Source organism: Heloderma suspectum, chromosome 2 (assembly GCF_057233095.1).
Source record: "Heloderma suspectum isolate Gila_16-S chromosome 2, 16-S_ref, whole genome shotgun sequence".
Classification (NCBI taxonomy): domain Eukaryota; kingdom Metazoa; phylum Chordata; class Lepidosauria; order Squamata; family Helodermatidae; genus Heloderma; species Heloderma suspectum.
In genome coordinates, this window is record NC_139459.1 from 301,061,736 (window position 1) to 301,086,906 (window position 25,171).

The window sequence follows — 25,171 nt, forward strand, 5'->3', positions numbered from 1 at the left end:
TCCCCCTGTCCCTGACCCGGCAGAGGTCATCCCACAGGGCGACCAAGGCAGTTTCCGTTCCAAAACCAGGCCTGTAGCCCGATTGAAATGGATCTAGATAATCCGTTTCATTCAAGAGTGCCTGGAGCTGTCCTACAACCACCCGCTCAAGCACCTTGCCCAGGAAGGGGATGTTGGCCACTGGCCTATAATTGTTAACATCCTCTGGGTCCAGGTTAGGCTTTTTCAGGAGTGGTCTAATTACCGCCTCTTTTAAAGCGGCAGGCACCACTCCCTCTCTCAAGGAGGAATTTACAACCTCCTGGACCCAGCCGGACAACCCCTCCTTGTTTGATTGAATAAGCCATGAAGGGCAAGGGTCAAGCACACAGGTGGTCGATCGGACTTGGCCAAGCACCTTGTCCGCATCCTCAGGCCTCAGTAACTGAAACTCATCCAATAAAACTGGACCAGACGGTGCTCTGAACGCCTCTACCAATGGAACTGCATTAATGGTGGTGTCCAATTCATGACGAATCCGAGTGACTTTATCCTCAAAGTGCCGCGCAAACTCGTCACAGCGTGCTACTGAGGGTTCCACCGTCTCTCTCCCTGGCCCAGAATGTAACAGGCCGCGAACCACTCGGAAAAGCTCCGCCGGACGACACTGAGAAGATGCAATGCTGGTGGAAAAGAACTGTCTCTTTGCCACCCTCACCGCCACAGAGTAGGCTCGATAGTGGGCTCTTACCTGTGTTCGGTCAGACTCAGCACAAGTTTTCCTCCACCTGCGTTCTAGCTGTCTCCCCTCTTGCTTCATTGCCCTCAGCTCAGGTGTATACCAAGGAGCTGGCCGGGCTCTGCTCAGAGGGAGAGGGCGCTTGGGTGCGATCGTGTCAACCGCCCGAGTCATCTCTGCATTCCACAGAGCGACCTGGGCTTCGACAGGAGCACCAGCCATACCAGCAGGAAAACCCCCCAGAGCCCTCTGGAATCCATCGGAATCCATTAATCTCCGGGGGCGGACCATTTTAATAGGTCCCCCACCCTTGCAGAGGGGAAAGGCCGCCAGAAGTCTAACTCTTAATCTCATCTGCTTCTGTTATGTCCCTGCCTTCTTTGTCCTTTATCATGCCCGTCTTTGCACAAAACGTTCCCTTGAGATCTCCAATTTTCTTGAAGAGATCTCTAGTCTTTCCCATTCTGTTGTTTTCCTCGATTTCTTTACATTGTTCATTTAAGAAGGCCTTCTTGTCTCTCCTTGCTATTCTCTGGAACTCTGCATTCAGTTGGATATATCTTCCAATTTCTCCCTTGCTTTTTGCTTCCCTTCTTTCCTCAGCTACTTGTAAAGCCTCATCAGAGAGCCACTTGGCTTTCTTGCATTTCTTTTTCTTTGGGATGGATTGAGTTGCTGCCTCCTGAACAATGTTACGGACCTCCGTCCATAGTTCCTCAGGCACTCTGTCTATCAGGTCAAATCCCTGAAATCTGTTCCTCACCTCCACTGTGTATTCATAAGGGATATGATTTAGGTCATACCTGAATGGTTTAGTGGTTTTCCCTATGTTCTTCAATTTAAGCCGAAATTTTGCAACAAGAAGCTCATGAACTGAGCCACAGTCAGCTCCAGGTCTTGTTTTGACTGACTGTATAGAGCTTCTCTATCTTTGGCTGCAAAGGACAGAATCAATCTGATTTCGATATTGACCATGTGGTGATGTCCATGTGTAGAGTCGTCTCTTGTGCTGTTGGAAAAGAGTGTTTGCTATGATCAGCGTGTTCTCTTGACAAAACTCTGTTAGCCTTTGTCCTGCTTCATTTTGTACACCAAGGCCATGCTTGCCTGTTATCCCGGTGATTTCTTGACTTCCTACTTTAGCATTCCAATCCCCTATGATGAAGAGGACATCTTTTTTTGGTGTTAGTTCTAGAAGGTGTTGTAGGTCTTCATAGAACCGATCAACCTCAACTTCTTCGGCCTCAGTGGTTGGGGCATAGACTTGAATTACTGTGATGTTGAATGGTTTGCCTTGGATTCGTACTGAGATCATTCTATCGTTTTTGAGATTGTACCCCAGTACTGCTTTTCCCACCCTTTTGTTGACTATGAGTGCTACTCCATTTCTTCTAAGGGATTCTTGCCCACAATAGTAGATATGATGGTCACCTGAATTAAATTCGCCCATGCCTGTCCATTTTAGTTCGCTGATTCCCAAGATGTCGATGTTCAATCTTGCCATCTCATGTTTGACCACCTCCAGCTTACCTTGATTCATTGATATGACTTTCCAGGTTCCTAAACAATATTGTTCTTTACAGCATCGGATTTTCTTTTCACCACCAGACACATCCACAGCTGAGTGTCCTTTCGGGTTTGGCCCAGCCGCTTCACTCTTTCTGGCGCTACTTGGAAATACCCTCTGCTCTTCCCCAGTAGTATATTGGACACCTTCCAACCTGAGGGGCTCATCTTCCGGCGTCATCTCTTTTAGCCTTGTGTTACGTTCCATGGGGTTTTCTTGGGAAGAATACTGGAGTGGGTTGCCATTTCCTTGTCCAGTGGACCACATTTTGTCAGAACTCTCTGCCATGACCTGTCCGTCTTGGGTGGCCCTGCACGGCATAGCTTATGGCTTCACTGAGTTACACAAGCCCCTTCTCCACAACAAGGCAGTGATCCATGAAGGGGGATCCCTTCATAGAACTACCCAATGCATGAGCTGCTATTTAAATGCAAAAACTGTTTTTGTGAATAACGATGCACCATCTAAACCGGCACAGAACTTGAATCTGTGGGCAGATGGACCACTAGTGACTTGCACCTCTAAGGTAGTGGCTGGCATGTAATTTTTAGAATACCTAAGCTTGTAGGAGGAATCTCAAGCCCTCTGCCCCAGTTCTTCAACCTCCAAGCCCTCTGGCTCCCAGTCTACTTCACTGAGCTTGAAACAGTAACCCATATTCTCTAGGCAGATGGGTGAGACACTGTACTCCAAGAATGATTCATTCATTCCTGAGAACTAGAGCAAAGGATTTTTTACCTTTCTGGATATCTACCAAAAAGTAGGCTTGCCTTACTGCCAGCTATCACTACTGTAACTACATAGTGAAGCTATATAAACACTGTTTTATCCTCCCCTCTCCAAGAAAAATATAATAGAAGTAATAAATAAAAGGTCTTGGAGTCAGGACAACAGGGCTGGTTCCCTGTTCCCAAAAATCTTACTATGATCTGGAGGCTGACAGTAATCGGTTGTACATATGCCCTGAATAGAAATTTGAAGGGAAGCTGCTTCAACCATGAATCAGGTACAGAGTGGGCAGACTATAGGCTTGTGGGATCTACTTTACTTTTTACTAGAACCCCGAAGTGTGCCAGGTGGTATAGTAGCTCAGTAGCTACTATAGTAGTAGCTCAGGAATAGAGCTCAGGAAGGTGGATATAGAATTGTGGTGCAAGCTGCCTCTGAGTACATGCTCAGTCCAGAAATTTGTTTTCAGTGCCAGGACTGGAATTTGCACACACATCCTTTCACACACATCTCTATTCCTGTTTTCCCCAAACCTTTCTTGATTACAGCAGCTTAATTTAGGAGGAAAACTAGGCATTTTGTTGTTGCTGTTGTTAAACGATAGAGAATCAAATTCTTGCTGATCTACTGAAAATCACCTGGAAATGTACAAGTAGATCCCTGTCTACCTTCTGCCCACTCCCAGTCTAGTATATAGCACACTATGGCTTAGATGCTGCTGTGCCAAAAGGTCTTTATTCTTCTTTCTTACCTAGGGCTGGGTTGTGTTTGCCAATATGCATATTATCCTTTTGGTCATGATAATGGCTAAATTAGGGGTTCAACATAGCAAATACCTCTGATTTACTGCTAAAGTATCCTTCAGCTTCGTAAAGTTGATTCTTTATGGTGGTTTGAGTAGTAATTCTGTTTTTTCTCTTTTCAGATAGTAAAGCTATTGTTGATGGGAACTTGAAGCTAATCCTAGGGTTAGTATGGACCCTTATCCTCCATTATTCAATCTCTATGCCAGTGTGGGAGGATGAAGGAGACGATGATGCCAAGAAACAAACTCCTAAACAGAGACTCTTGGGATGGATTCAGAATAAAATCCCATATTTGCCAATAACAAACTTCAATCAAAACTGGCAAGATGGCAAAGCACTAGGAGCTCTCGTTGATAGCTGTGCTCCAGGTAAGCCTCCTGTGACCTTTCCCTTTTCTCTCCCTCTGGCAGTAACAGATGGCTTACCTTATCGATCTTAATGTAAATGACATTCCTTTGCTTGAAAAGTCCTGCACTGGCATGGAAGCTACAGCTATGAAAGTAAGCTGTAAATCTCTGAATAAAGATCAGGAATCCTTAGTGAAGAATTCACACTGAGATAATCCACAACTTCTAGACACTGCTGTAGAAGCTGTAGATTGCAGCATGTCTTAAAGATTTGGTGCATGAATAAGGATTCTTAAATATCCAGTTAGTTTCTGAGCAACGGTGTTCAGCTTTCAGATATACTGCAGGGATTCTAAAAGCTCTTTTGGTTTTTTTTTTTAAATTCTGGAGGAAAAAGCAACACCCTTCTAACAGTAGAGCTATTGCATCACTTTAGTGGCTACTAATATTGTTAACACCTCATTTCCAGATGAATGGGCAGTCTGGTTCAAAATTAGTTCTGTACTGTAGTCCAGGGGTATGCAACCTCCAGATGTTTTGGACTACAACTCCCATAATCGCTCACTATTGGCCATGTTGGCTGGGGCTTATGGGAGTTGTAGTCCAAAAAGATGGAGGGGAGCAGCTGTAGTCAGTAGGATCTTTTAGAGTCTACTTGTTGCCACTGAGCCTTCTGGCGAGGCAATGTCTGAAAGATGTCAGCAGTGCACAGTTTGATTTGATAGTTTGCCACCAGAATGTCAATGTCATTCTTAGTTTTTATTTCAGCTTTAGTTTGGGCTTGAGGGGCTACAAAGAACAGTTTCCAGACCGTCATCTTAGAGGCTCGGAAATATTTTTGCCAGGGGTATATTAAAATGAAAATGCATGTTGTAGATGAAGAACACTTCCCAGTGGGAAACTGAAATAAGTGACAGTATTGGGTGCTGCAAGTGCCAACAAATGGTGCAGCCGTCAGTATAGTCCAGTGGATGGCACGGAGCTTTAACATGATAGTTTTCTGTATTATTTGGCTTCAGTTCCCCTAACAAATATCTTAAGTCTGTAGTCTTTAGAAGTGCCATATCAACTGTAGGAAATGAAAATTTTCAGGAATCCTTTGGCTGCCAATCTCTACACCACTGCATTTCAAATACACTTCTGTATGAAGATCATCAAGTTACTAGCACAATTCTGTCTAGTCTTTTGCCTTGGCTAAATATAGATGCTTCTCTAAGTGCAGAGCTTTAATCTTCGTAATTCCTCCCCTCAGGTCTCTGCCCAGACTGGGAAACCTGGGACCCTAAGAAGCCTGTTGATAATGCTCGTGAAGCCATGCAGCAAGCAGACGATTGGCTGGGTGTCCCCCAGGTAAGCAATGGAGAATGAGACTTTGGCTTCAGCATACCCCACTGATGGGACTTAAACTGAACAGTCACTTTCTGCTGGTGGTAGCTGGTAGTTTCTGTCCCAGAAATTCAACAATGCTTAGGAACATTATATGTCACAATGTGGAATGTCGCTGTCTCCAACTTCAAAATAATGTGATTGCTTGGAATTAGTACAGTTCAAATCATCTTCCCTGCACACGATGTAAACTCAGTTAGAAGACTACTGTTTGAAAAGCTGCGTTTTAGGATATCGAAAAATAAGATTCCTCTTATATTGATCTGAAGTCCTGACCCTGTCATTTCCTAATCATCATTCAGATTATTTTGGTTATCAAGATGAAATAAGCCACTTGTGCAAAAAGATGACAGTTTATTGATAGAAATGGATGCAGAATGCACGCACGCGCGCGCACACACACACGAAGTTGATAGCTCCCCTCAGTTGACAAAGCAAACACCCTTGTCACAAGCTGATATGTCTATCTGGGTCCCCAAGACAGATGGGGAAGCTGTTCCTCAGGACCACAAGTTTATCTAGGCCGGTAGCGTGCAAGACCGAAGGGTATGTTATGATAGCACTCTTCAAGTACTTGAAAGGTGGTCAGAGAAAGGAAGGCCAGGATCTCTTCCTGATCATCCCAGAGTGCAGGACACGGAATAATGGGCTCAAGTTACAGGAAGCCAGATTCCAGCTGAACATAAGGAAAAGCTTCCTGACTGTTAGAGCAATACGACAATGGAACCAATGGACCTAAGGAGGTGGTGGGCTCTCCCACATTGGAGGCATTCAGGATGAAGCTGGACAGCCACCTGTCAGGGATGCTTTGACTTGGATTCCTGCATTGAGCAGGGGGTTGGACTCGATGGTCTTATAGGCCCCTTTCAGCCCTACTATTCTATGATTCTAAGCTTCTCTGCTAGATGCCTCCTTCTAGCTCATGACCAATGCCTCTCCCCCACCTCTCTCACACAAACAGGCTAACACACACAGAGAAGGGGGGCTTCTCTCTTACCCAAAAGGTTCTCGAAACATTTAGCTTGGGAACTTTCTTGGCTTCTCAGAGCCAAAGAACAAAGGGCAGTGCAGGAGTGAGATGAGATACTACTCCCTATCTCAGACTGGTGAGGTAACTAGGCATCTTGCTCAATATCAATTAAAAATATATGAGAGGGCGCCCCCCCTGGGGGGGCCTATTTTTGTTAGCTAAAACCTGCCAAATTCTACTAACTGTGTTAAAACACACAGGTCTCTGTGCATTTAGGAACTCCGTGAAGTCTGCATTTTCTGCTCACCAGCCAACCCACTGCATCTCTCTCACACATAACCATGGATATAAGTTCCCATTTTTTCTTTTTCCTCCAAAGGGTAGGCTGGATCCCATCCCTATCTTGTCTAGTAATATTACTAAAGCTGGCCTTGTTCAAGCACTCAAGAGAATGTGTGAGGGCTTACACTGTGTACTGAGATGGGGCCATGTATGCTGTCCCCACTCCCTACATCTCTGGGTGTTCCAGCCCCACCCCGCTCAGGCTTGATCTTGCTATGTTGAACCAGCAAGGTCTGAAAGGGAATACTACTTACATTTGCTTGAATGCAAGTAGAATTCTTGGTGTGATTGGTAACCCTGATTAGGCAGGGTCCAGTTCAACATGGCAAGGTCTGAAGGGAGGGGTAGGGCTGGCACATACAGGGATGGAGGGGGCAGGACCAGCATACATGGCCCTGTTCCAGTACACCCTTTAAGCCCTCACACATTCTCTTGAAAGGCTGAACAGGGATATTGTCTTGGCTTTTATTGGAAGAACTCAAATTTATTATGCCCATGCATGAACCACTAAAAGAAGGTAGTTGGTCCTATTGCATTGATGTCATAATATGCGCTCTAATTATCTTCCTAGCTGCCCTTGACCTGTTTTCCATGGCTACTCCCATGTACATTTGAGTTCATTCTACTAAAGTAATTTGACAATCTAAAAATATTCGTAGATAGTCTTGTATTGTGGTTTTAATGTTCTATATATTTTAAATTGTTTTATTGTGTGTTTGGTTTTAATTTTTGTGAACTGCCCAGAGAGCTTCGGCTATTGGGCGGTATAGAAATAAATAAATAAATAAATTGTATGGTGCTCATGGAAATGAGCAGAATATTTAGTGTAACTTCCTCAAGCAGTGGGCTGTTCGATATGGGTGCCATCATAACTTCCGTTTTTCTCCTCTTGACTGGAAATAAGTTTTTTTTGTTAATGAGCTTTAGCTTTTTAAGATACATGTATGAATAGAACCCTATGCACTTCTTGCTCTTAGGGGTGCTTTCACTTCTCCTCCTCCTCCATCATCATTATCATCAATAATAGTAATAATAGTAGTAGCAGTCGTAACAGTAATGTTTAATTTATATACCGCTTATTGTATTTAAAAAATATCTCTAAGCGGTTTATAAGGAGGCTTAAATACATCAAAATACATTGCGATATACATTAAAATATGATTAAAATACATAATTGCTAAAACATTGATATATAACATTCATAAAAACATTAAAACCAGTACTCACAACACACCATAGTTAACAAACAAACTGGGCTGCATGCTCACTCGAGGAAGGCCTGGGTAAAGAGATGGGTCTTTAATTGGCACCTAAAGTACACTACAGTTGGTGCCTCCCAGATACCAGCGGAGAAGGCATTCCATACGGTGATTGCCACTGTGGAGAAGGCCTAGTTCCAGGTTGCTGCAAAATGGCAATATGCAAGTTGTGGTACAACTACCAAGGCCTCCTCCTATGATCTTAATGATCACTTAACCATATTCCTAAACTTAGGGAAGTATTTAAAAGGACAGTGATTTGGATATGTAGGAACGTATTATGTGAACTCTAATTCTGGTTAAATTGGTCCTTAATCGTTTATCAGGTAATCGCTCCTGAAGAAATAATACATCCTGATGTGGATGAACACTCTGTAATGACCTACTTGTCACAGTTCCCCAAAGCAAAGCTGAAACCAGGTGCTCCTTTGAAACCTAAACTTAATCCAAAGAAGGCAAGAGCATATGGCAGAGGTAAGGTCTAAAGAGCTTTTCTCACCACTTAGCAGTTTAGCATATTCACAGCTGTTTAAAACACACACAAGTTGATCCTTGCTTTATTTAAATCCTGTTTGTAGACAAACTTCCAAGTTCTATTGTATTCATTTGGTACAATGTTTGAATTTCAGAGATGTGGAAATAGTCCAAAACCCACTCCTATTTTCACATGAATTTCCAAATGTCTGAGAACCGGTTCAGCAAGGCTGCTGTCTCGTATCTGTAATGCTTTCCTGCACCATATTCCTGAGTAGTCTCATTGTCCATGTCCCTTCACACCCCTTTTAAAGATGTAAACTTAAGCATCAGTACTTCCATTATTGTCAGGGGGACATGATTAGTTATTTGACTTCATGCATGTCATTTGCAGAGCAGGTGGATTTAGTGCTGTAAACATCAGGGGATCATGAAAATGTTTTCCTCTTGTGATGGATGTTAATGACGTATATTGATTATTTCTATGTCAACTCAATGTATGATATACTAAGATAAGAAGTAGAGATTAATAATAAGCATTTGTTGTGTAAGGGGAGCCAAAGGTAGATCTTACAATCTTAAGAGATATTTTAGTGTACGTGTATTGTGTGTTTATGTTGTTGTTGTTTTCTTTTTTAAAAATAAAATTATATCAAGATTATTTCTATGTCAAACGTACCCCATAAATGCATAAGAAACTTGAGATAATGGATGGAAACAGCGAGGTGGTTAAGTTGTAACCTTGCTTCAAGCAACATTTACACTTCCTCTCATTGGTGGAAAGCTTCTCTGAATCTTAAAAAAAAAGAGTCTTTGAAATTAAGATGCCTTTATTGGCAAACAGTTTGCAGGATGGCTATTGCTAGTCCTATAGTATTTCTAACCCTAGGGGAGAGCAATCCATGTGCTTTACTCCAGGGACAATCGGAGTTCACAAAATCAGGGAACGTGGCATGATATAGTAGTGGAACATGAGTCTTGCTGGCGGAAAATGAGCAGCATTCTGGGGGAGGGCAGGGTATTCCCAAGGCAATGTAAAACATGCATGTACCTTCAGAAATGAAACTACCAGAATCTGGGGGAATTCATTTCATGTCAATACCCAGTTATATTAATGATTTTATCAGTTATTACTGATGCTAGTTGTGCTTGCACAATATAAAAGCAACTGGAATCGACACTTGAAGCCACTCCTTTATGGTCTGCTTCTTACAGATAGTATGGGGGGGTGTTACTTGGGTTGGGGGATGACAACAGCATACTGGAGGCTTTTTATGAAACTGAGCTTTGTGGGGTAGAATAAAAATGTATCTTCTTGGAGCGTGACAACCATGGGTCACTGGTTCAGGACTGTAAAGACATCGGAAAACATATGCTCTGCTTAACAAGAGCTGCTGGCCACTAGCTCAGATGACTGTGGGCTCCTTGGAGGAAAAGGTGGGATATAAATGTAACTAATACATAAATTAATATCTATTAGCCTTGGTACTGAAAACAGAGTCTACATATTCATTGGTGATGTGTGTCTGATGATCAGATGCTGGGGATAAACAGACTCTACCCATCCTCTTTATGCTCTGCTGGTACTTCTAAGAGCAAATATAGCTGAAATTTGATGCTGGTAACTGAAAGTGCTGTCCTCGCACCAGAGGATTAGTGAGTGAACACTTTCTCATGCCATCTGAACCTGGCCTTTATGTGTTTGCAGGAATTGAACCACATGGAAATATGGTGAAACAACCTGCCAACTTCACTGTGGACACGATCAGTGCTGGCCAGGGTGAAGTAATGGTTTTCATAGAAGATCCAGAAGGAAACAGAGAAGAGGTGTGCATATTGACAGGTCTTGGGGAAGACAGGGAATTGTTTGACCATTTGGTGTTCTTTTATGCTTGGAAAGTCATCCTCTTGGATGAGTGTTTGAGTCTGAATGATTTAGAAACATGGCCCGTAGTTCAGTGGTACAGTGCATATAAAATGTCCTGGGTTCAGTCCCTGGCATCTTCCGTTAAGAGCGTTGGGTAGTGGGTGATGGGGAAGATCGTTGCCTGAGCTGCTCCCATAGATGAATAGTCTAACCAGGTATAAGGCAGGTTCATGTGTTACCATCAGATTTGCCATTACAATCCGGATAGCTTGAGACTCCTAACAGTGTGCCTCTGAATACCAGTTGTTGTGAAACATGAGTGGCTGGGTGCTGTTGTAGTCATGCCTTACTTCTGGGCTTCCCATGGGCATCTGGTTGGCCACTTTGGGAACAGAATGCTAGGCTAGATAGGCCTTTGATCTGGTGCGGCACAGCTGTTCTTAACTAGGCCTGTGGAGCAAAGAGTTAAGTAGGGCAGTTGACCATACTCTTGAGAGTATCTTTGGATATTTTAATAGCTTTTGTAGCATGTCCTCCTTGCACTGCTCTGTTGATGCAAGAAGTTCCAGGCCCTTAGGAGGAGCTCACACTATAGTCTTTCCCAGAGTGGCACTGTTTTAGTTTTTGGAAGGGGTGATGTTTGTGTGGGAAAGGAGCTGTCACTGCCAGCTCTTCCAACGGCACTCTGGGTGTTTCCAGAGTAGCATAGGGAGGATGGCTGCTGCTTCTGCGTTGCTAAAATAACATCAGAAGGTACCCTAATGAGGAACTGGAGAGTTCTCTATAAACAGCTACTTCTTGAACATCTTCTGTAATGCTGCCCTAGTGGAGAGCAGGAGTCTGCTTATGTCTCTGGGAGAGCTATTGCAATTACTAGTTGGCATGAAAGAGGTGAAATCTGGTAAGCATGTTCTGCTGTGATGGAGCACATTTCAAAATTACCATTTAAAGCAGAGGTGCAGAACCTCAGGCCCAGGGGCCAAATTGCCCCCCCATCCTAATCCAGGCCTCTACTGCACCCCAGATGGCTCCACCCCATTTCCCCTGACCACTACTCATTTGGTGGTTTCCAGGCTTCTGTGCAGTTTTTTTCCCTCCCAGTCTAAAATGTTGAACATAAGAAGAACCCTGCTGGATCAGACCAAGGGTCTATCTAGTCCAGCGTTCTGTTCACACAGTGGCCAACCAGCTGTTGACCGGGAACCCACAAGCAGGGCATGAGCACAACAGCACCCATGTTCCCCAGCAACTGGTGTACATAGGCTGACTGCCCCTGGTACTGGAGGGAGCACATAGCCATCAAGCCTAGTAGCCACTGATAGCCTTTTTCCTCCAGGAATTTGTCCAACCCCCTTTTAAAGCCATCCAAATTGGTGGCCATCACTACGTCTTGTGGTAGCGAATTCCATGGTTTAACTATGCGCTGTGTGAAGAAGTAAATGCCTCTTCTAAGGCTTAGTTACTAGCAGTAAGAGCTCTAAGCTAATCATATTTTTGGCTGCCCCTTTTGCCTTCAGCCCCATCCACCACTGGAATACAGCCCCCAAAAGCTTCTCCAAAATGAAATTTGGCTCTCTGACTGAAAGAGGCTCCACACCGTGATTTAAAGTCTGACTTAAGCTGGAGAGGGTAGTGTTCGCGGTGCTTACTAGAAAGATTGGTAAAATATTTTCCTCTTTCTTAGGCCAAGGTGACCCCTGACAATGACAAGAACAAGACCTATGCTGTTCAGTATGTGCCAAAGGTTACAGGACCTCACAAGGTAAGAAGATCTGAAGATTCTGGTCACTTGAGTTTAACTGACAAGCACGCTTGCCAAGGGCAATGTTATAGCAGACCAGGTTGTCTAGTATAGTAGCTTTATTTGGAAGTGACAACTCCACTCCCTTATATAATAGTACAAGTTTGTCTCAAAATACTGGTTGGCTGATCTACCAGTTCAGATAAAACACGATTTGTAGGGAAAAACATTTAAAAATGGCTACAGCAGCAAAAAGCCCTTAAGTTGTGTTTTTTAAATATACTTGTACTCTTCTGGCTTGCCCTTTGGTGAAAATATATATGCAACATGAAAGTTGGTTTCCCAACCAATTTGGGCCAAATAAGATGTGAAGGATTCAGATCTATTTAGGCGCTACCTCCTGTCCTGTATGGCCTAACTTACTAAGGGTGAAATCCTATGCATGTTTAGACAGAAAGAAGTCCTACAAGCCCATGCTGGTTGGGGCATGCTGGGAGTTGTAGGACTTCCTTCTGTCTAAACATGCATAGGATTGCACCCTAAATGACTTGACAGTGCACTTGAATTAATTACAAGGAGAAGACATTTCCTTCTGTGAAGAACTATTTCTTTGCAGTAGTAGTCTGTAGAACAGGGTGGGGAACATATGTACCTCCAGATGTTTATTAGACTGCAACTCCTTTCAGACTTAGCCAACATAGCCAACAGTGAGAGTTGGTGGGAGTTCCAATCCAACAATATCCGGAGAGATACTAAAGACGTTTCTGTGATCAAGAGGCTTTCAGGACTCTAGATCCCAATTATGGAATGAAAGTATTATTTCTAGCAGCCTGTGGGACCTTGAGAGGCACAATCAGTGGCTGTTAGTCAGAATCCATCTGTCTCTCTATGGCAGGGTTGGAGAGTGTGTGTCCCTCCAGTTTTTGGACTGCAACTCCCATCAGCCCTACCCAGCATAGCCAGTGGTGTGGGTTGATGGGAGTTGCGGTCCAGTTTTATCTGAAAGGCCACATGTTCCCCATCCCTGCTTTGTGGGGTTGGCTGGTACATGCCTTCATGTAAAAAGTAGTGCATTCTTCAGTGTTCTTTAGACAAGATACCTCAAAGGCTGCTAAGCTGTTCCATTGTTGGGTACCCAATATTAAATCAGAACTGTAAGATTCTGTGAAGGGTGGCCTCTCCTGTCCTGCTATTTCAACATGAGCCAGAGGCTTGGCTGCTGGGTGGCAGCCGTCAGCTCTTACAAATACTACCAAGATGTGGTATGTGGGTAGTAAGGCGAGCTGTGGTTGTAAGGGCAAGAGATGTGCTTGTGTATTAGGGGTCATTGACATTAACAGGCTTCCTGAAATGTATGTAATTTATCTGGATGTGCTAGCTGGCCTGGCATACAACGCTCCCCGTCATGCTTACAGACGCCTTTCTCCAGATGCTTTAAGGTTTGTTTGTTTTTAATGAGCAGTTAAACTGCACCTTGTGGATTCTTAATTCCTCTGGTTCTGCTAGTGGACAAATGCAATGTGGCTATCAGTTTGTGTACTTGCATACCTAACTTGAATGCTGTCACTACATTTCTAGGTTACAGTTCTGTTTGCTGGCCAGCACATTTCAAAGAGCCCATTTGAAGTAAATGTTGACAAAGCCCAAGGAGATGCCAGCAAAGTAACAGCAAAAGGGCCTGGCTTGGAAGTAACAGGAAACATAGCCAATAAACCTACTTATTTTGAAATCTATACAGCAGGTAAGATAGGCTAAACAACATTGATGTAGATTTCTCACTGCAACCTGACAACTGTGCACCTGTAGCAGACTTACTTTTCCTCATTGTATGGGCCAAAATGTATTTCTACGGAAGTGTCCTGGATATGACTTAAATAGTGCCTACCTAGAGCATATCTGAGGCTAGAAAGAATGCATGGCAGTCTATGGGTGAAGCTTGAGCTCAGGGTGAAACCTGTTGCCGCCTGAGTGCACTTCTGCGTGTGCAGCAAGGCTTTCTCCTCCTCTTCGTCCTACCTCTCCAACCTCCCAAAGTCTGCTCTGTAGAGTTCCCCAACCCACTAGAGCAGATTTTGAGGGTATGCAGTGGGCTGCAAGAGGGAGGAGGAATCACTTCCTCTACATTGTTCTGACAAAAGCCATTCCATTAGTGGGATGAGTTAATTGGATTCCACCCTTAGGTCACTCAAGGTGTATTAGATACTTCAGAGCTCCATTTGCAGCTCATTACCACATTACTATTTATTACCACTTTTATTTTGGCCATGAGGGATGCACTTTGTCTCTGTCAAATACATCTACTCTGTGTCTCTTACAGTGTTCAATTCCGAAGTCTTCCTGTCGCACTGTGTGTTCTGTACACACCAGTGGTTCTCAAACTAGCTCTTAGTTGTGGCTACAGGTGCAACCTTTAATGGTTCAAATCATGTACAGCAGCCTTCCCCAACGTGGTGCCTTCCAAATATTTTGGACTTCAACTCCCATGAGCTCCAGCCAGCATGGGCAATGGTCAGGAATGCTGGGAGTTGTAGTTCAAAACATCTGGAGGGCACCACGTCTCAGGGGTGGCTGATGTATGGAATAATGGAAAGGCTACACAAGTCACTGGAGTTAATACATTCCACCTTTGACTGGTAGGCAGAAAGGAGAAGGAATCCCAATCATGGAGACTTTGTGTGCACACATGTGCGTGATGGTGGTAGATGTGCTCCCAAATCAATACTTACGCTCCCTCTTACGCTTGTTATTTCTGCTGTAGGCATCCATTCCTATGCCCCTGTTCTGCTTCTTCCTGTGTGACCCCACTTCTAAGTTGATGTCATAATAAAAAGTTCATGGTGGACACATGTGAGAAACCATGTTCTAGACAAAATCATCCCCCCTGCCCCAGCTTTCCTTTTGGTTAAAACTTTGGTTCGAAGATTCTTTCGCCACAAAGCTATGGGAAAGATGGTGTGTGTCATGCAAAATGACATAATTTTGAAATTAAGCATTCCCCAATTGACATGGATCCAGCAGTATACATGGCATAACTGTAGCTATGCCAGGATCCAAATATATCCTTTTTCATAGCGGTTGAACTTTGCATGGAAACTTAATTTGCAATCACCTTTTTGTTTGCTAAATGCAGTAAAGAATTTCTTAACAGGGGATGCGAGGTTTTCAACCATATTGCAAAACTAAAATTGCTTAAACCCTGTCGGGTAGGGAAATTAATAAAAATTAGTTTAAATGAATCTAGGAAAACAATCCTGGCTTTTGTGACCCAAATGTCAGGTGTGTATTGGGCATTTTACAACTCTGTTCGTCAAGCCCAAACCTTTGATTCCCCTTCCCTAAGTTCTATGGGCTACAACCACATACTCCACAGTTCATAAGTGTGTGTGTGTGTGTGTGTGTAAACTAAGTTTACTTGGTGTAAACTAAGCTGGAAATTCACAACAAAACAAGGTACACCTAAGGGCAAAATCGCATCTTATAAGATGGCAGTCCTATATAGATTTCCCCCTTCTTAATACCTCAAATTTATCATTTCTCCGCCCCCTGCTCCACACTGATGGCTCCAGGCCAGAATGAGAGAGTAATAGACTGGTCTAATTTTGGAAACTAAGGGGTCCATCCAGTGTTAGTCTAACTCAAGTCCCATTCATTCCAGTGGGTCTACTCTAAGTAGCACTAACATAGGAGACAGTCCTACATTTTTGAGTTTATCTTTGCTATCTTGTAGGGGCTGGTGTTGGTGATATAGGTGTTGATGTTGAAGATCCTCAAGGGAAGGACACTGTTGAAGTTACTGTAGAAGACAAAGGCAATCAAGTGTACCGCTGCATGTATAAGCCTCTTCAAGCTGGTCCTCACACTGTTAGAGTGGTGTTTGCTGGAGAGCATGTTCCAAAAAGCCCTTGGAGTGTCCTTATTGGTGAAGGTATGTCTTAAGGGCAGATGTATAAGCTGCTTGCCATATTTCTGAGTTTAAGTACATTCTCTATGTTAACTTTTAAAAAATACGTGAATTCATCTTCTGACTTGAAATAAAGCAATTCATTTTTTTTGCTTGATAGTCCTTCAAAAAAAAAAGACTTCTAAGGCTGCAGTCCTGTACCCATCTACCTGAGAGTAAGCCCAATTCAATTCAGTGTGACTTACTTCTGAGTAGACATGTGTAGGGTTGCGCCGCGCATATTGGTTGTCTTCTCACATAACTACCTGTTTAGTCTGCCATCCTAAATGGCCACGTTGCTCCTCTTGACACTTCTAGAATTGAGCTCTTCCTTGCTATATCTCTTAAACCTACTATATTCACTTTATTTTGTATCGCAACTCTTTTTCCCCCTTCTGAACTGACACTTGGCTTTCTATCCCATCCTTGCCTGCTCCTGTGCTTTCAGACCTCTGCTCACCTTTCCTGAGCTACTCTCAATTTGTGGGATGTTGGACCTCACAGCTATTGACTTCATAGTTGGGCAAGCTCTGTCGGTAAGAGGGTGTGCAGGGTGATCTTGTGTTTGCCGGGGGTGGGGGGGAGGGTTGTTTTTTTTTTTTGGAACACCTTGTTTGCAGCTTGAAGCAAAAGCTTCTAAATTGTACAAAAATGTTGCAAGCATGTTCTCGGCTGTCCGTAAGCAGTCTTGCAAAAAGTCAAACTGCTTAACCACAAACTGTCAAACTTGGTTGCAAGTGGCTTGAAGCTGAACTTCACCTTGCTGTTCTGTCCCCATTTTGTTTGTGTGAGCAAATGGGCATATGGTACAGTTAATCAGTGCAGACTGGCTGGAGGAAGAGAATTTCCTACATGCTTGTAGCTGGACAGTTGTCTTGGGTTGAATCATCTTCCCCTCCAAGGAAACATTTGCCAACTCCTGGAAGACATGATTGGAGTTGAGCTGTTCGGAACATGTATTTGCATCTGAGAGGCCCTCAGAGTGCATGCACATTACTGTACAAGATCGTGGGTAGACCAATATTGATAAGCAGGCTCACGACTTAGTTCTTCTAAGCAGCCTTCTTCACTCCATGCGTGTGTGTGACCTTTTCCATACTGCATCTGATGGTATTTGTTCCTTCTCCTGTATACAGACATGTTTTCCTGATGGTAAAGATGTTCAGCAAAGCATGTCAAAACTAGTTTCTCTGGGTGTAAAGTGTGAAGAGGCCCTTTCATACAAGTTTATTTCCCACCTTATGGTATTGCTTGTTTCAAGCACATCTGCCTAGGGTTTCCTCGGGGGAGCAGATTTGCTGATTTAGCCTTCCTGGTTCCCTCATTCTCATGGATCTTGAACCCGCAATGGGTCACCTGCTATTCTGAATGGCATATGAGGACAGTAGCAGGATCAGCACAGCAGCGCTCTCTCAGCCTTCCAAGGTGCAATGGGACTCGCTCATGCTATGTTGCACATCTTTCCTTCCTCTTCCCTGCCCGCCCCCCCAAACCTAGGACTTAATCCGGAAGTCTGATTCAAGCTAGAGGGCTTTGTTTGCCTGCATGCCCTAAGGCACTTGGCATCAGGAGAAACATAAATGCCGTCTAAGTCTGGAGCCTTGGAAATTAGGATATTTTGCTACCTTTTGCTGTTGCCAAATTGAAGCTCCTTCTTTAAACTGCAGAAACTGATCTCAGATGTTTAAAAATTTGTTGAACTTTAGTCCATTTAAATGGGATTTGTGTGTGTACAAAGTAAAGGACTTTAATGAAAAATGGCAACCCTCCATCTTATGTTAATATAATGTACCTTGTCAGCCTCAGTCTTCCTTAAGATTACAGAATGGCATTCAGGTTTTGCATTTCATAAAGTAAATCTCATCCATCTTAAAGCAAGCTGAGAGAAGCTGTTCCAGACTGGCTTGGTTAGGTTAAATATCTCTAGGAATCAAAGACTGCATTGATGTCTGTCTGCAATTTGCTTGTAGCCTGCAATCCAAATGCCTGCCGTGCCAGCGGTAGGGGCCTCCAACCTAAAGGAGTTCGGATCAGAGAAACCGCAGACTTCAAGGTTGATACTAAAGCCGCAGGGAGTGGAGATATGCATGTGGCAATAAAAGGGCCAAGTAAGTGTTTAGCTTCTTTGCATTGCGTGGGCTTTGGGGCGGGGCTGGAAGAGTTTGCGAAAGGCTTAAAGTATATCGACCAGCTTGTGATTCTGCTATCTGCATGTTGACTTTGCCCTGCAGGGAAACTCCAGAAATGAAAGAGAGCTTCTCTTTCTCTTTGACATATCTATTTAATTGCATGAGAGTAATATATAAACATGGCTAGAAGTATGAAATGACCAATTATTTAGGTGTAACGGCACCTTTGTTTACATGTTTGTACAGAAGTAACTTGAGTTGTGCCGCTCCTTTAGTGGTTTTGGAAAGCTTAGTAGGCTGAACTTCTACTTTCAGTATAGATACATATATTTAATGAGGATCTTGGCCAGAACGGGTGCATGCATATGGAAAAACCTGTGTTTAGTGATAACACTAAGCATTCATGACAACATTTCTCAGGAAAAGTAAAGCCGACATGTGCAACGAGAAGAAACTTCGGGCTAAACTAGACAGGATGATGGCAGGTCCACTGTTTCAAGACTGATCTGCCCCAGTTGCATTATATAAAGAAGAAGGGGCTGAATGTGTCAGACTAATAGCAAAATGGAGTTGAGGAGTTTCCATCAGTTTCGAAAGTGGTTTGTCATGGGGAGCGGGCAAGGGCTGCTGTTCTGGTAGCTCAAAGCCCCCGTGGGTGTACAGAACTAGTCACACCATACTTTAGGCCTCTGCATTCTAATTTATGATCAGGAGGATTCACTTATTTCTGGTTTCTTAGTGTGGCCACAGTGAACTCTTTTGAAATATATTTCTTGTGGCATAACATGATTACCTTCAAGGCTTCTTCCAAATATGAAAATTGGAAACTAAAGCAGGAATTTGCATTAAATGTCTGATTTGCTCAATGTAAACAAACTTAGCTGTCTGACAGATGGATCCTTGAGGTAACTGTCATATGGTTTGCCTTTGAATACAAATGATGTGACCATTTCAGGCTTCTAAAACAGTGATTCTTCTCTCTGCCTCTGAATTTATACAACACATGATACTGTAGGACACCACACCTTACATATTCCTGGAAACAGAATTTAAATACTGTAGAGTTGGGGAAAAGGGCAACTAAAATAATGAAGGGGCTGGAGCAGCTCCTGGAGCAGAGGTTACAATGCCTGAAACTGTTTAGCTTAGAAAAAGGGTGAAAAGGGGAAGACGTGATAGAGGTGTACAAAATCATGCATGATGTGGAGAAAGTGGACAGGGAGACATTTTTCTCCCTCTCCCATAATACTAGAATCTGGGGTCATCCCATAAAGCAGATTCCTAGAATTCACTACTGTAAGGTGTAGTGATGGCCACCAATTTGGTTGGCTTTAAAAGGGGATTAGACAAATCCCTGGAGGAGAAGGCTATCAATGGCTATTAGCCCTGTTGTTTCTATGCTACCTCCAGTATCAAAGGTAGTATGCCTATGTACACCAGTTGCTGGGGAACAAGACCAGGAGAGTGCTTTTGTACTTATGTCGTACTTATGGGTTACCCACAGGTAGCCGGCTGGCCACTATGTGAACAGAGTGCTGGACTAGATGGACCCTTGGCCTGATCTAGCATGGCCCTTCTTATGTTCTAAAACCACATAAAAACCAGGGCTTAACAAACTTACATATGTGGGAATCATGATGTACAGGATGTTATGAACTGGCTTGCTCATCCATGTGGCAGGTGTAATGTTTGGTGTTAGGCATAAACAGAACACTCCAGATATGAGATTTCAAAGACAGCTTTTACTGAATGAGTCACAATACAATCTTACATTTCCCCTCTTAGAGTATCAGGTGAGCCCTTTTATATACTAATCACTGTAATGCTCAAATGAGCCCCCCCCCCCCATACAACACAATCAAATACAAACATATCATTACAGCAGGCAAGTTTTTAATACTCCTAGAACAGGGGTGTGGAACCTCAGGCTTGGGGACCAAATTCAGTCCTCATAGCATCCCAATCCAGCCCTGCAAGGTTCCGCAGAAGCCCCCGCTCCTTTCCCCCAACCACTAATCATTTGGTGGTTTCCCAACTTTTGTGCAATCCCCCACCCCCCATTTCAAAGGTTGAAATGCCTCTCCTAAGGCTTAGTTCCTGGTAGTAATTCTATGCTAAAATATGCTGGCATTTTTTCATAGTTTTTGCCCTACCTTTTTTGCCTTTGGCCTCACCTGCTTGCCTTTGGCCTCACCTGCTTGCCTTTGGCCATGCCTACCACTGGAATACAGCCCCCGAGAGCTTCTTCAGAATTGAATTTGGCCCTTGGGCTGAAATGGGAATCCACATCAACTTCTTATAAAGCAGTTGGGATTGTAAGAGGACCTGTTGCAAAATGGCTTGTAAAGATGCTGTTTGCGCATTGGCTAGGAAATGTTGCCAACTGTGTGCCCTGTTAGACAATAGGCTTGTGTCAACAAACTTCAGCATATTTAGACTATCTCGAGGAAAGTAAATCAAGTAGGCATTCTCCAAATACTTGTGGTCATGAGGTCTGACAAAGCTTAAGCTTTCCATGTTTTAACATATGATGAGCATAATGTTGCAGACTAAGGAATAACATAGGGGAATGAATTAAACATGGTAATGTAACACTTCCACTCATAATTCTCTTCTAGAAATGTTTACGCCATCTTTCTTACATAACTAGAGGTGGTTTCTCCTCCTTGCAAACTATTTCTGGTTGATAAAAAAATGACTTCATTCTTGGCAATTGATCTTACAACACTACACAAAAATTGCCTAACACTAGCGAATTTAGAAATTCGTGAAGGCTAATGCTAGATTGATGGTATTTCTACAGAGGGCTTGGAAGAACTTGTGAAACAAAAGGAATTTGTGGACGGTGTGCATTCATTTGAATACTATCCAGTAACCCCAGGAAAATACATTGTCACAATCTTGTGGGGAGGCCACAACATCCCAAAAAGGTGAGTTAAAACATTTCAGACAATTTTTTAGCAATGAATATGCATTCCCAGTGAAATGTTTGGGGCAGCATAAGTTACCATAGCTGCTTAGAGCAAAGTTAATTGCTGCTAGTATGCTGGTATACAAGGGATACTATTCCTTATGAGAAATCCTGCATTGACGAAGCTGTATATATTACCTCTAGGGTGGGTATCAGATTACTACCTGGCAGGGGCAGGATTAAAATTCCCTTATACATTTTTTGTGTGTACAATTGACAGATTTTCAATCTGTACACTACTTATAACTTTCACCAATCTTTGTCTCTCTCTGCCCCCAAATGACAGAGCTTGTGGTGAGGTATGGAGGCTCAGCTCCCACATAAACACCATCTACCCATAATTTTTTTTCTTGGGGCTTTAATCTGGACAAAGGTGATTCTATAGTAAGCTCTCTTCAATGGAATCTGTTCCACATTCAGGCTAGGCTGGAGATAGTTGGCCGTGTAGTGAAGGATGGTGATGAGCATTTTATTTTCTGTTTCCAAGCTCTGCTGGGGTCACAAGTACATCGTGTCCTTCCCCTTCATTCTTAGATCTGATTCTGGGGACAGGAATTATTTTTGTGGTCTGGATCCAGTTCAGGGGCTGCGTATGGGAAGGTGGGGTGGGGAAGAGAGCAATGCAGTATCTTGTTAGGTGGATCTCTGTAGCTCTGCTTGAGCCTACCTTTGTCCCTTTATTTGTCTTAATCCTGCTTTCTGGTATTTCTCTTGTAGCCCGTTTGAAGTTCAAGTTGGTTCTGAAGCTGGTCCTCAGAAAGTAAGAGCCTGGGGGCCAGGCCTTCATGAAGGAGTTGTTGGTAGATCTGCTGACTTTGTGGTAGAATCCATTGGTCCAGAAGTTGGATCCTTAGGTAAGGACTTGGCTAACTGCACCACAGATCTCAAAAATAGATATTGCATTATATTTGTCACCTAATTATTTCCACAGGGAGAAATAATTTTTCACCATGAGAAATGGAAGCAAGTGTGGTGTCTCAGCTATATGTGGCTTCCATGCCTCTCCTTATTGTCTCCAATTGTACTGGCTTGTGTAGGGCTTCTGGCCCCATCTTTAACAAGACTAACAGTAAATAATGGCTGGGCCTTTCTTTCCTAAGGCAGGTAGGGATGTATTCTCTGGTAACTTCACTATTGGCCCTGCCTCTCAACAGGCCCTAATGCTATAACACAGGGTAGGCGATCTGGTGTCCTCTAGATGTTTTGGAGCATTGGTCATGCTGGGGCTTCTGGGGGTTGCAATCCAAAACATCTGGAGGGCATCAGGCTTTAAAACAATGGGAACGACTTCCTGACCAAAGTGATGGGATAGGTATGTCTGGGAACCACCTACAACAATTGCAGTGAGTGCCCTCGGCTGCTCTGCAACAGAATGTTTCTCTGCGTTAAGTGTACATAGGGGTTAGCTCAAACAACCTGCTGCTAATAGGGATATTGCTATAAATGGAAAATCTGTCTTTGACCAGACAACCCAGCTTGCTTGTGTTCTTTGAATCCTACAAGCTGACAACATGGCACCTCTGACAGTACCACTAATAATCTTGCTTGCTTCCTTTTAGGCTTTGCCATTGAAGGCCCATCTCAAGCAAAAATTGAATGCGATGATCAGAATGATGGCTCATGCGATGTGAAATACTGGCCCAAAGAGCCTGGTGAATATGCTGTTCACATCATGTGTGATGATGAAGACATCAAAGACAGCCCCTACATGGCATTCATCCAGCCAGCTTCTCCAGACTTCAACTCGGACAAGGCAAGAATATGAGGAGCTGCCTCTTAACAAGTTACAGTCTATCAAAACTTTTTGAATAAGTTTTGATCTGGAGGCTACTTCAAGGGCAAGGCTTAGCCCCAGTTAAAGGAAATCCATGTTACAGCCCAAACATTGGACAACATTAAAGCAAAGTTCCCTTTCATGTTGCTGCATGTTTGTCCCAGTTTAGTGTGAGAAGTTCAATACCGGAAGACTGCCACAAATGCTCATTTTGTGTTGGAAGAAATTTCCAAGGGCATCAAATCTTTTTTTTTTTTTTTTTAAAAACCCTACTTTTTAGCAGGGACATGTAAGAAGTGTCTTGGTCAAAGAAGCATCTCGACTGGGTCCTAAGAACAAGTGTTGGGCACTGTAGTCTAAGCAGTACAACCATCTGTAAAGATATGTTGTCATGTTCCCCACGTTTCTGCTCATCTTTCCTAGGTAAAAGCCTATGGTCCAGGACTGGAGAGAACTGGCTGCATTGTGAACAATCCTGCGGACTTTACAGTTGACACAAAGGAAGCTGGGAATGCTTCTCTGAAGATATATGCACAAGTAAGGCCCAAGATACAAGTGGCACTTGCTTCTAATCAAGCCCATAAGCCCGGGATTCAAAACATGTTGACTTACGTCCATGTTTGGCAGACGTTAGATATTTGTTCTTAATCATAGTCTGAACTAAAATACTTATTTTGGTACATTGTATGGTATCTTGAGAAGTCCTGATGCTGTATCTGGTAAAGTTTTGACTTGGTTCATATTCACACTTGCCAGTATGGCATGGGAGCCACTTTCCTGTGGCTTATTCCTGCATGGGAAGGAATTGCGTTCTTGCCCTTGCCCATGTAGCTACTGCATGTACATGTTACCCAGATGTACAAAAATAGGGAGAAGCTACAAATGAAGTTCCAACAACACCGCAGTTAAGTGTGAATTGGTCCTAAATAGGAGTGGGTGTCAGGAATGATTCTGCGCGTGTGGAGAAATTTAGCAGCTCAGACTCAGAATGGGAGCAGCCAGAACTGGGGGAGGCTGCCTCCTTGTTGAGCTCAGATATGGATACGCATTCTTCTCAGGACCTTGGCGCACAGATGGCTCGACCTGAAGGCCCCCCCTTTCCTCCTCCATGAGAACTCAGGTCTTGGAGGAAGAGGAGGAGAGTGCGGGGTGTGACCTGAAGGATGCTGGAGTCCGGCGCAGGGCAAAGCGGGAAGAGTTAGAGGCAGAGCTTAGATGTCCCACCTGATTGGCTGTGCATGATAGCCTACGTAGGGGGGCACAGCTGTAATGGAAGGGCATCCCCCCCTGAGTTATTCTGGTCGGCAAGTTCTTGTTTCAAACTGCCAGTAACGCCTCTGATTCCCACTTGGCTCCTCTTTTGGTATTCGTAATTGTGTGGAGTAGCTGTTTTCCTTTGTAGCCTGAGAGTCTCCGAGGATTTGCATTTGTAAAGAACCTGGTTGTTAACTAATAAAGTAGTGAGCCTGAAGCCTGGTATCCTGGGGTGTGAGATGGCAAAGGGAGAGGACCAAGGGACCTGACTGGGTGATATGAAAATGACTTGCTTTGCTGTAGCCCATTAGATTAAAAAGTGGAACAGTTTATAGCTCTTACGTGGTGATAATGAAGAGGAAGCGGGAAGAATGTCTATTGCTCACCATATTGCAGGTAGGGGAGATATGTGGGACTCCTCTACTGGCTTCCATCATTGCTGCGCTAAAGCAGCAGCTCCATATTCTCGCCTATGGAACTGATGCGTTCTATGCACTTTTTCAAGTTTATGGAAGATAATATAAAGAGTATAATTTGTTTATATTGTCGTATACTGCCTTTCGGGCTGCAGATTTTTTCAAGGCAGCTTACAAGTAACAGCACTGATAAAAATTGCAGTAAACAATATTACAGTCAGCCGGATCCTCCCACCGAGGCAGCCCTCTGCGTGTCTGGAGTGGGGGTGGACAGTCCAACCAGAACAGGCAGGCACCTGATGTTTATCTTTGGCTGCCTCCCTCACCTGGGATACTTCTCACAGAGCAACTAGTGGTAGAAGTTCCTGTCAGGGAAGATGATGCAGCTGGAGAAGGTGCTCTGTGTGGAAGTCTTAAATGGTAAGCTTACTGGTTATGTTAAACCAGCTTTCCCCAACCTGGTCCCCTCCAACTGCGAGCT

The 25,171-nt window shown here is 43.6% G+C and overlaps 1 protein-coding gene across 2 annotated transcripts in view; it reads left to right on the forward strand.

Annotated features, from left to right (window-relative positions):
• FLNB (filamin B) overlaps positions 1–25,171 on the forward strand; it is a 156,405-nt gene that overhangs the window by 87,546 nt on the left and 43,688 nt on the right. For both annotated transcript variants that reach the window (XM_084840073.1, XM_084840072.1), the window contains 12 exons: positions 3,940–4,188; positions 5,420–5,517; positions 8,451–8,598; positions 10,307–10,425; positions 12,150–12,227; positions 13,785–13,947; positions 15,934–16,131; positions 18,117–18,254; positions 21,079–21,205; positions 21,964–22,100; positions 22,806–22,999; positions 23,444–23,557. In XM_084840073.1, coding sequence (XP_084696199.1) covers positions 3,940–4,188; positions 5,420–5,517; positions 8,451–8,598; positions 10,307–10,425; positions 12,150–12,227; positions 13,785–13,947; positions 15,934–16,131; positions 18,117–18,254; positions 21,079–21,205; positions 21,964–22,100; positions 22,806–22,999; positions 23,444–23,557 — 1,763 coding nt within the window. The remainder of the gene's footprint in view (positions 1–3,939; positions 4,189–5,419; positions 5,518–8,450; positions 8,599–10,306; positions 10,426–12,149; positions 12,228–13,784; positions 13,948–15,933; positions 16,132–18,116; positions 18,255–21,078; positions 21,206–21,963; positions 22,101–22,805; positions 23,000–23,443; positions 23,558–25,171) is intronic.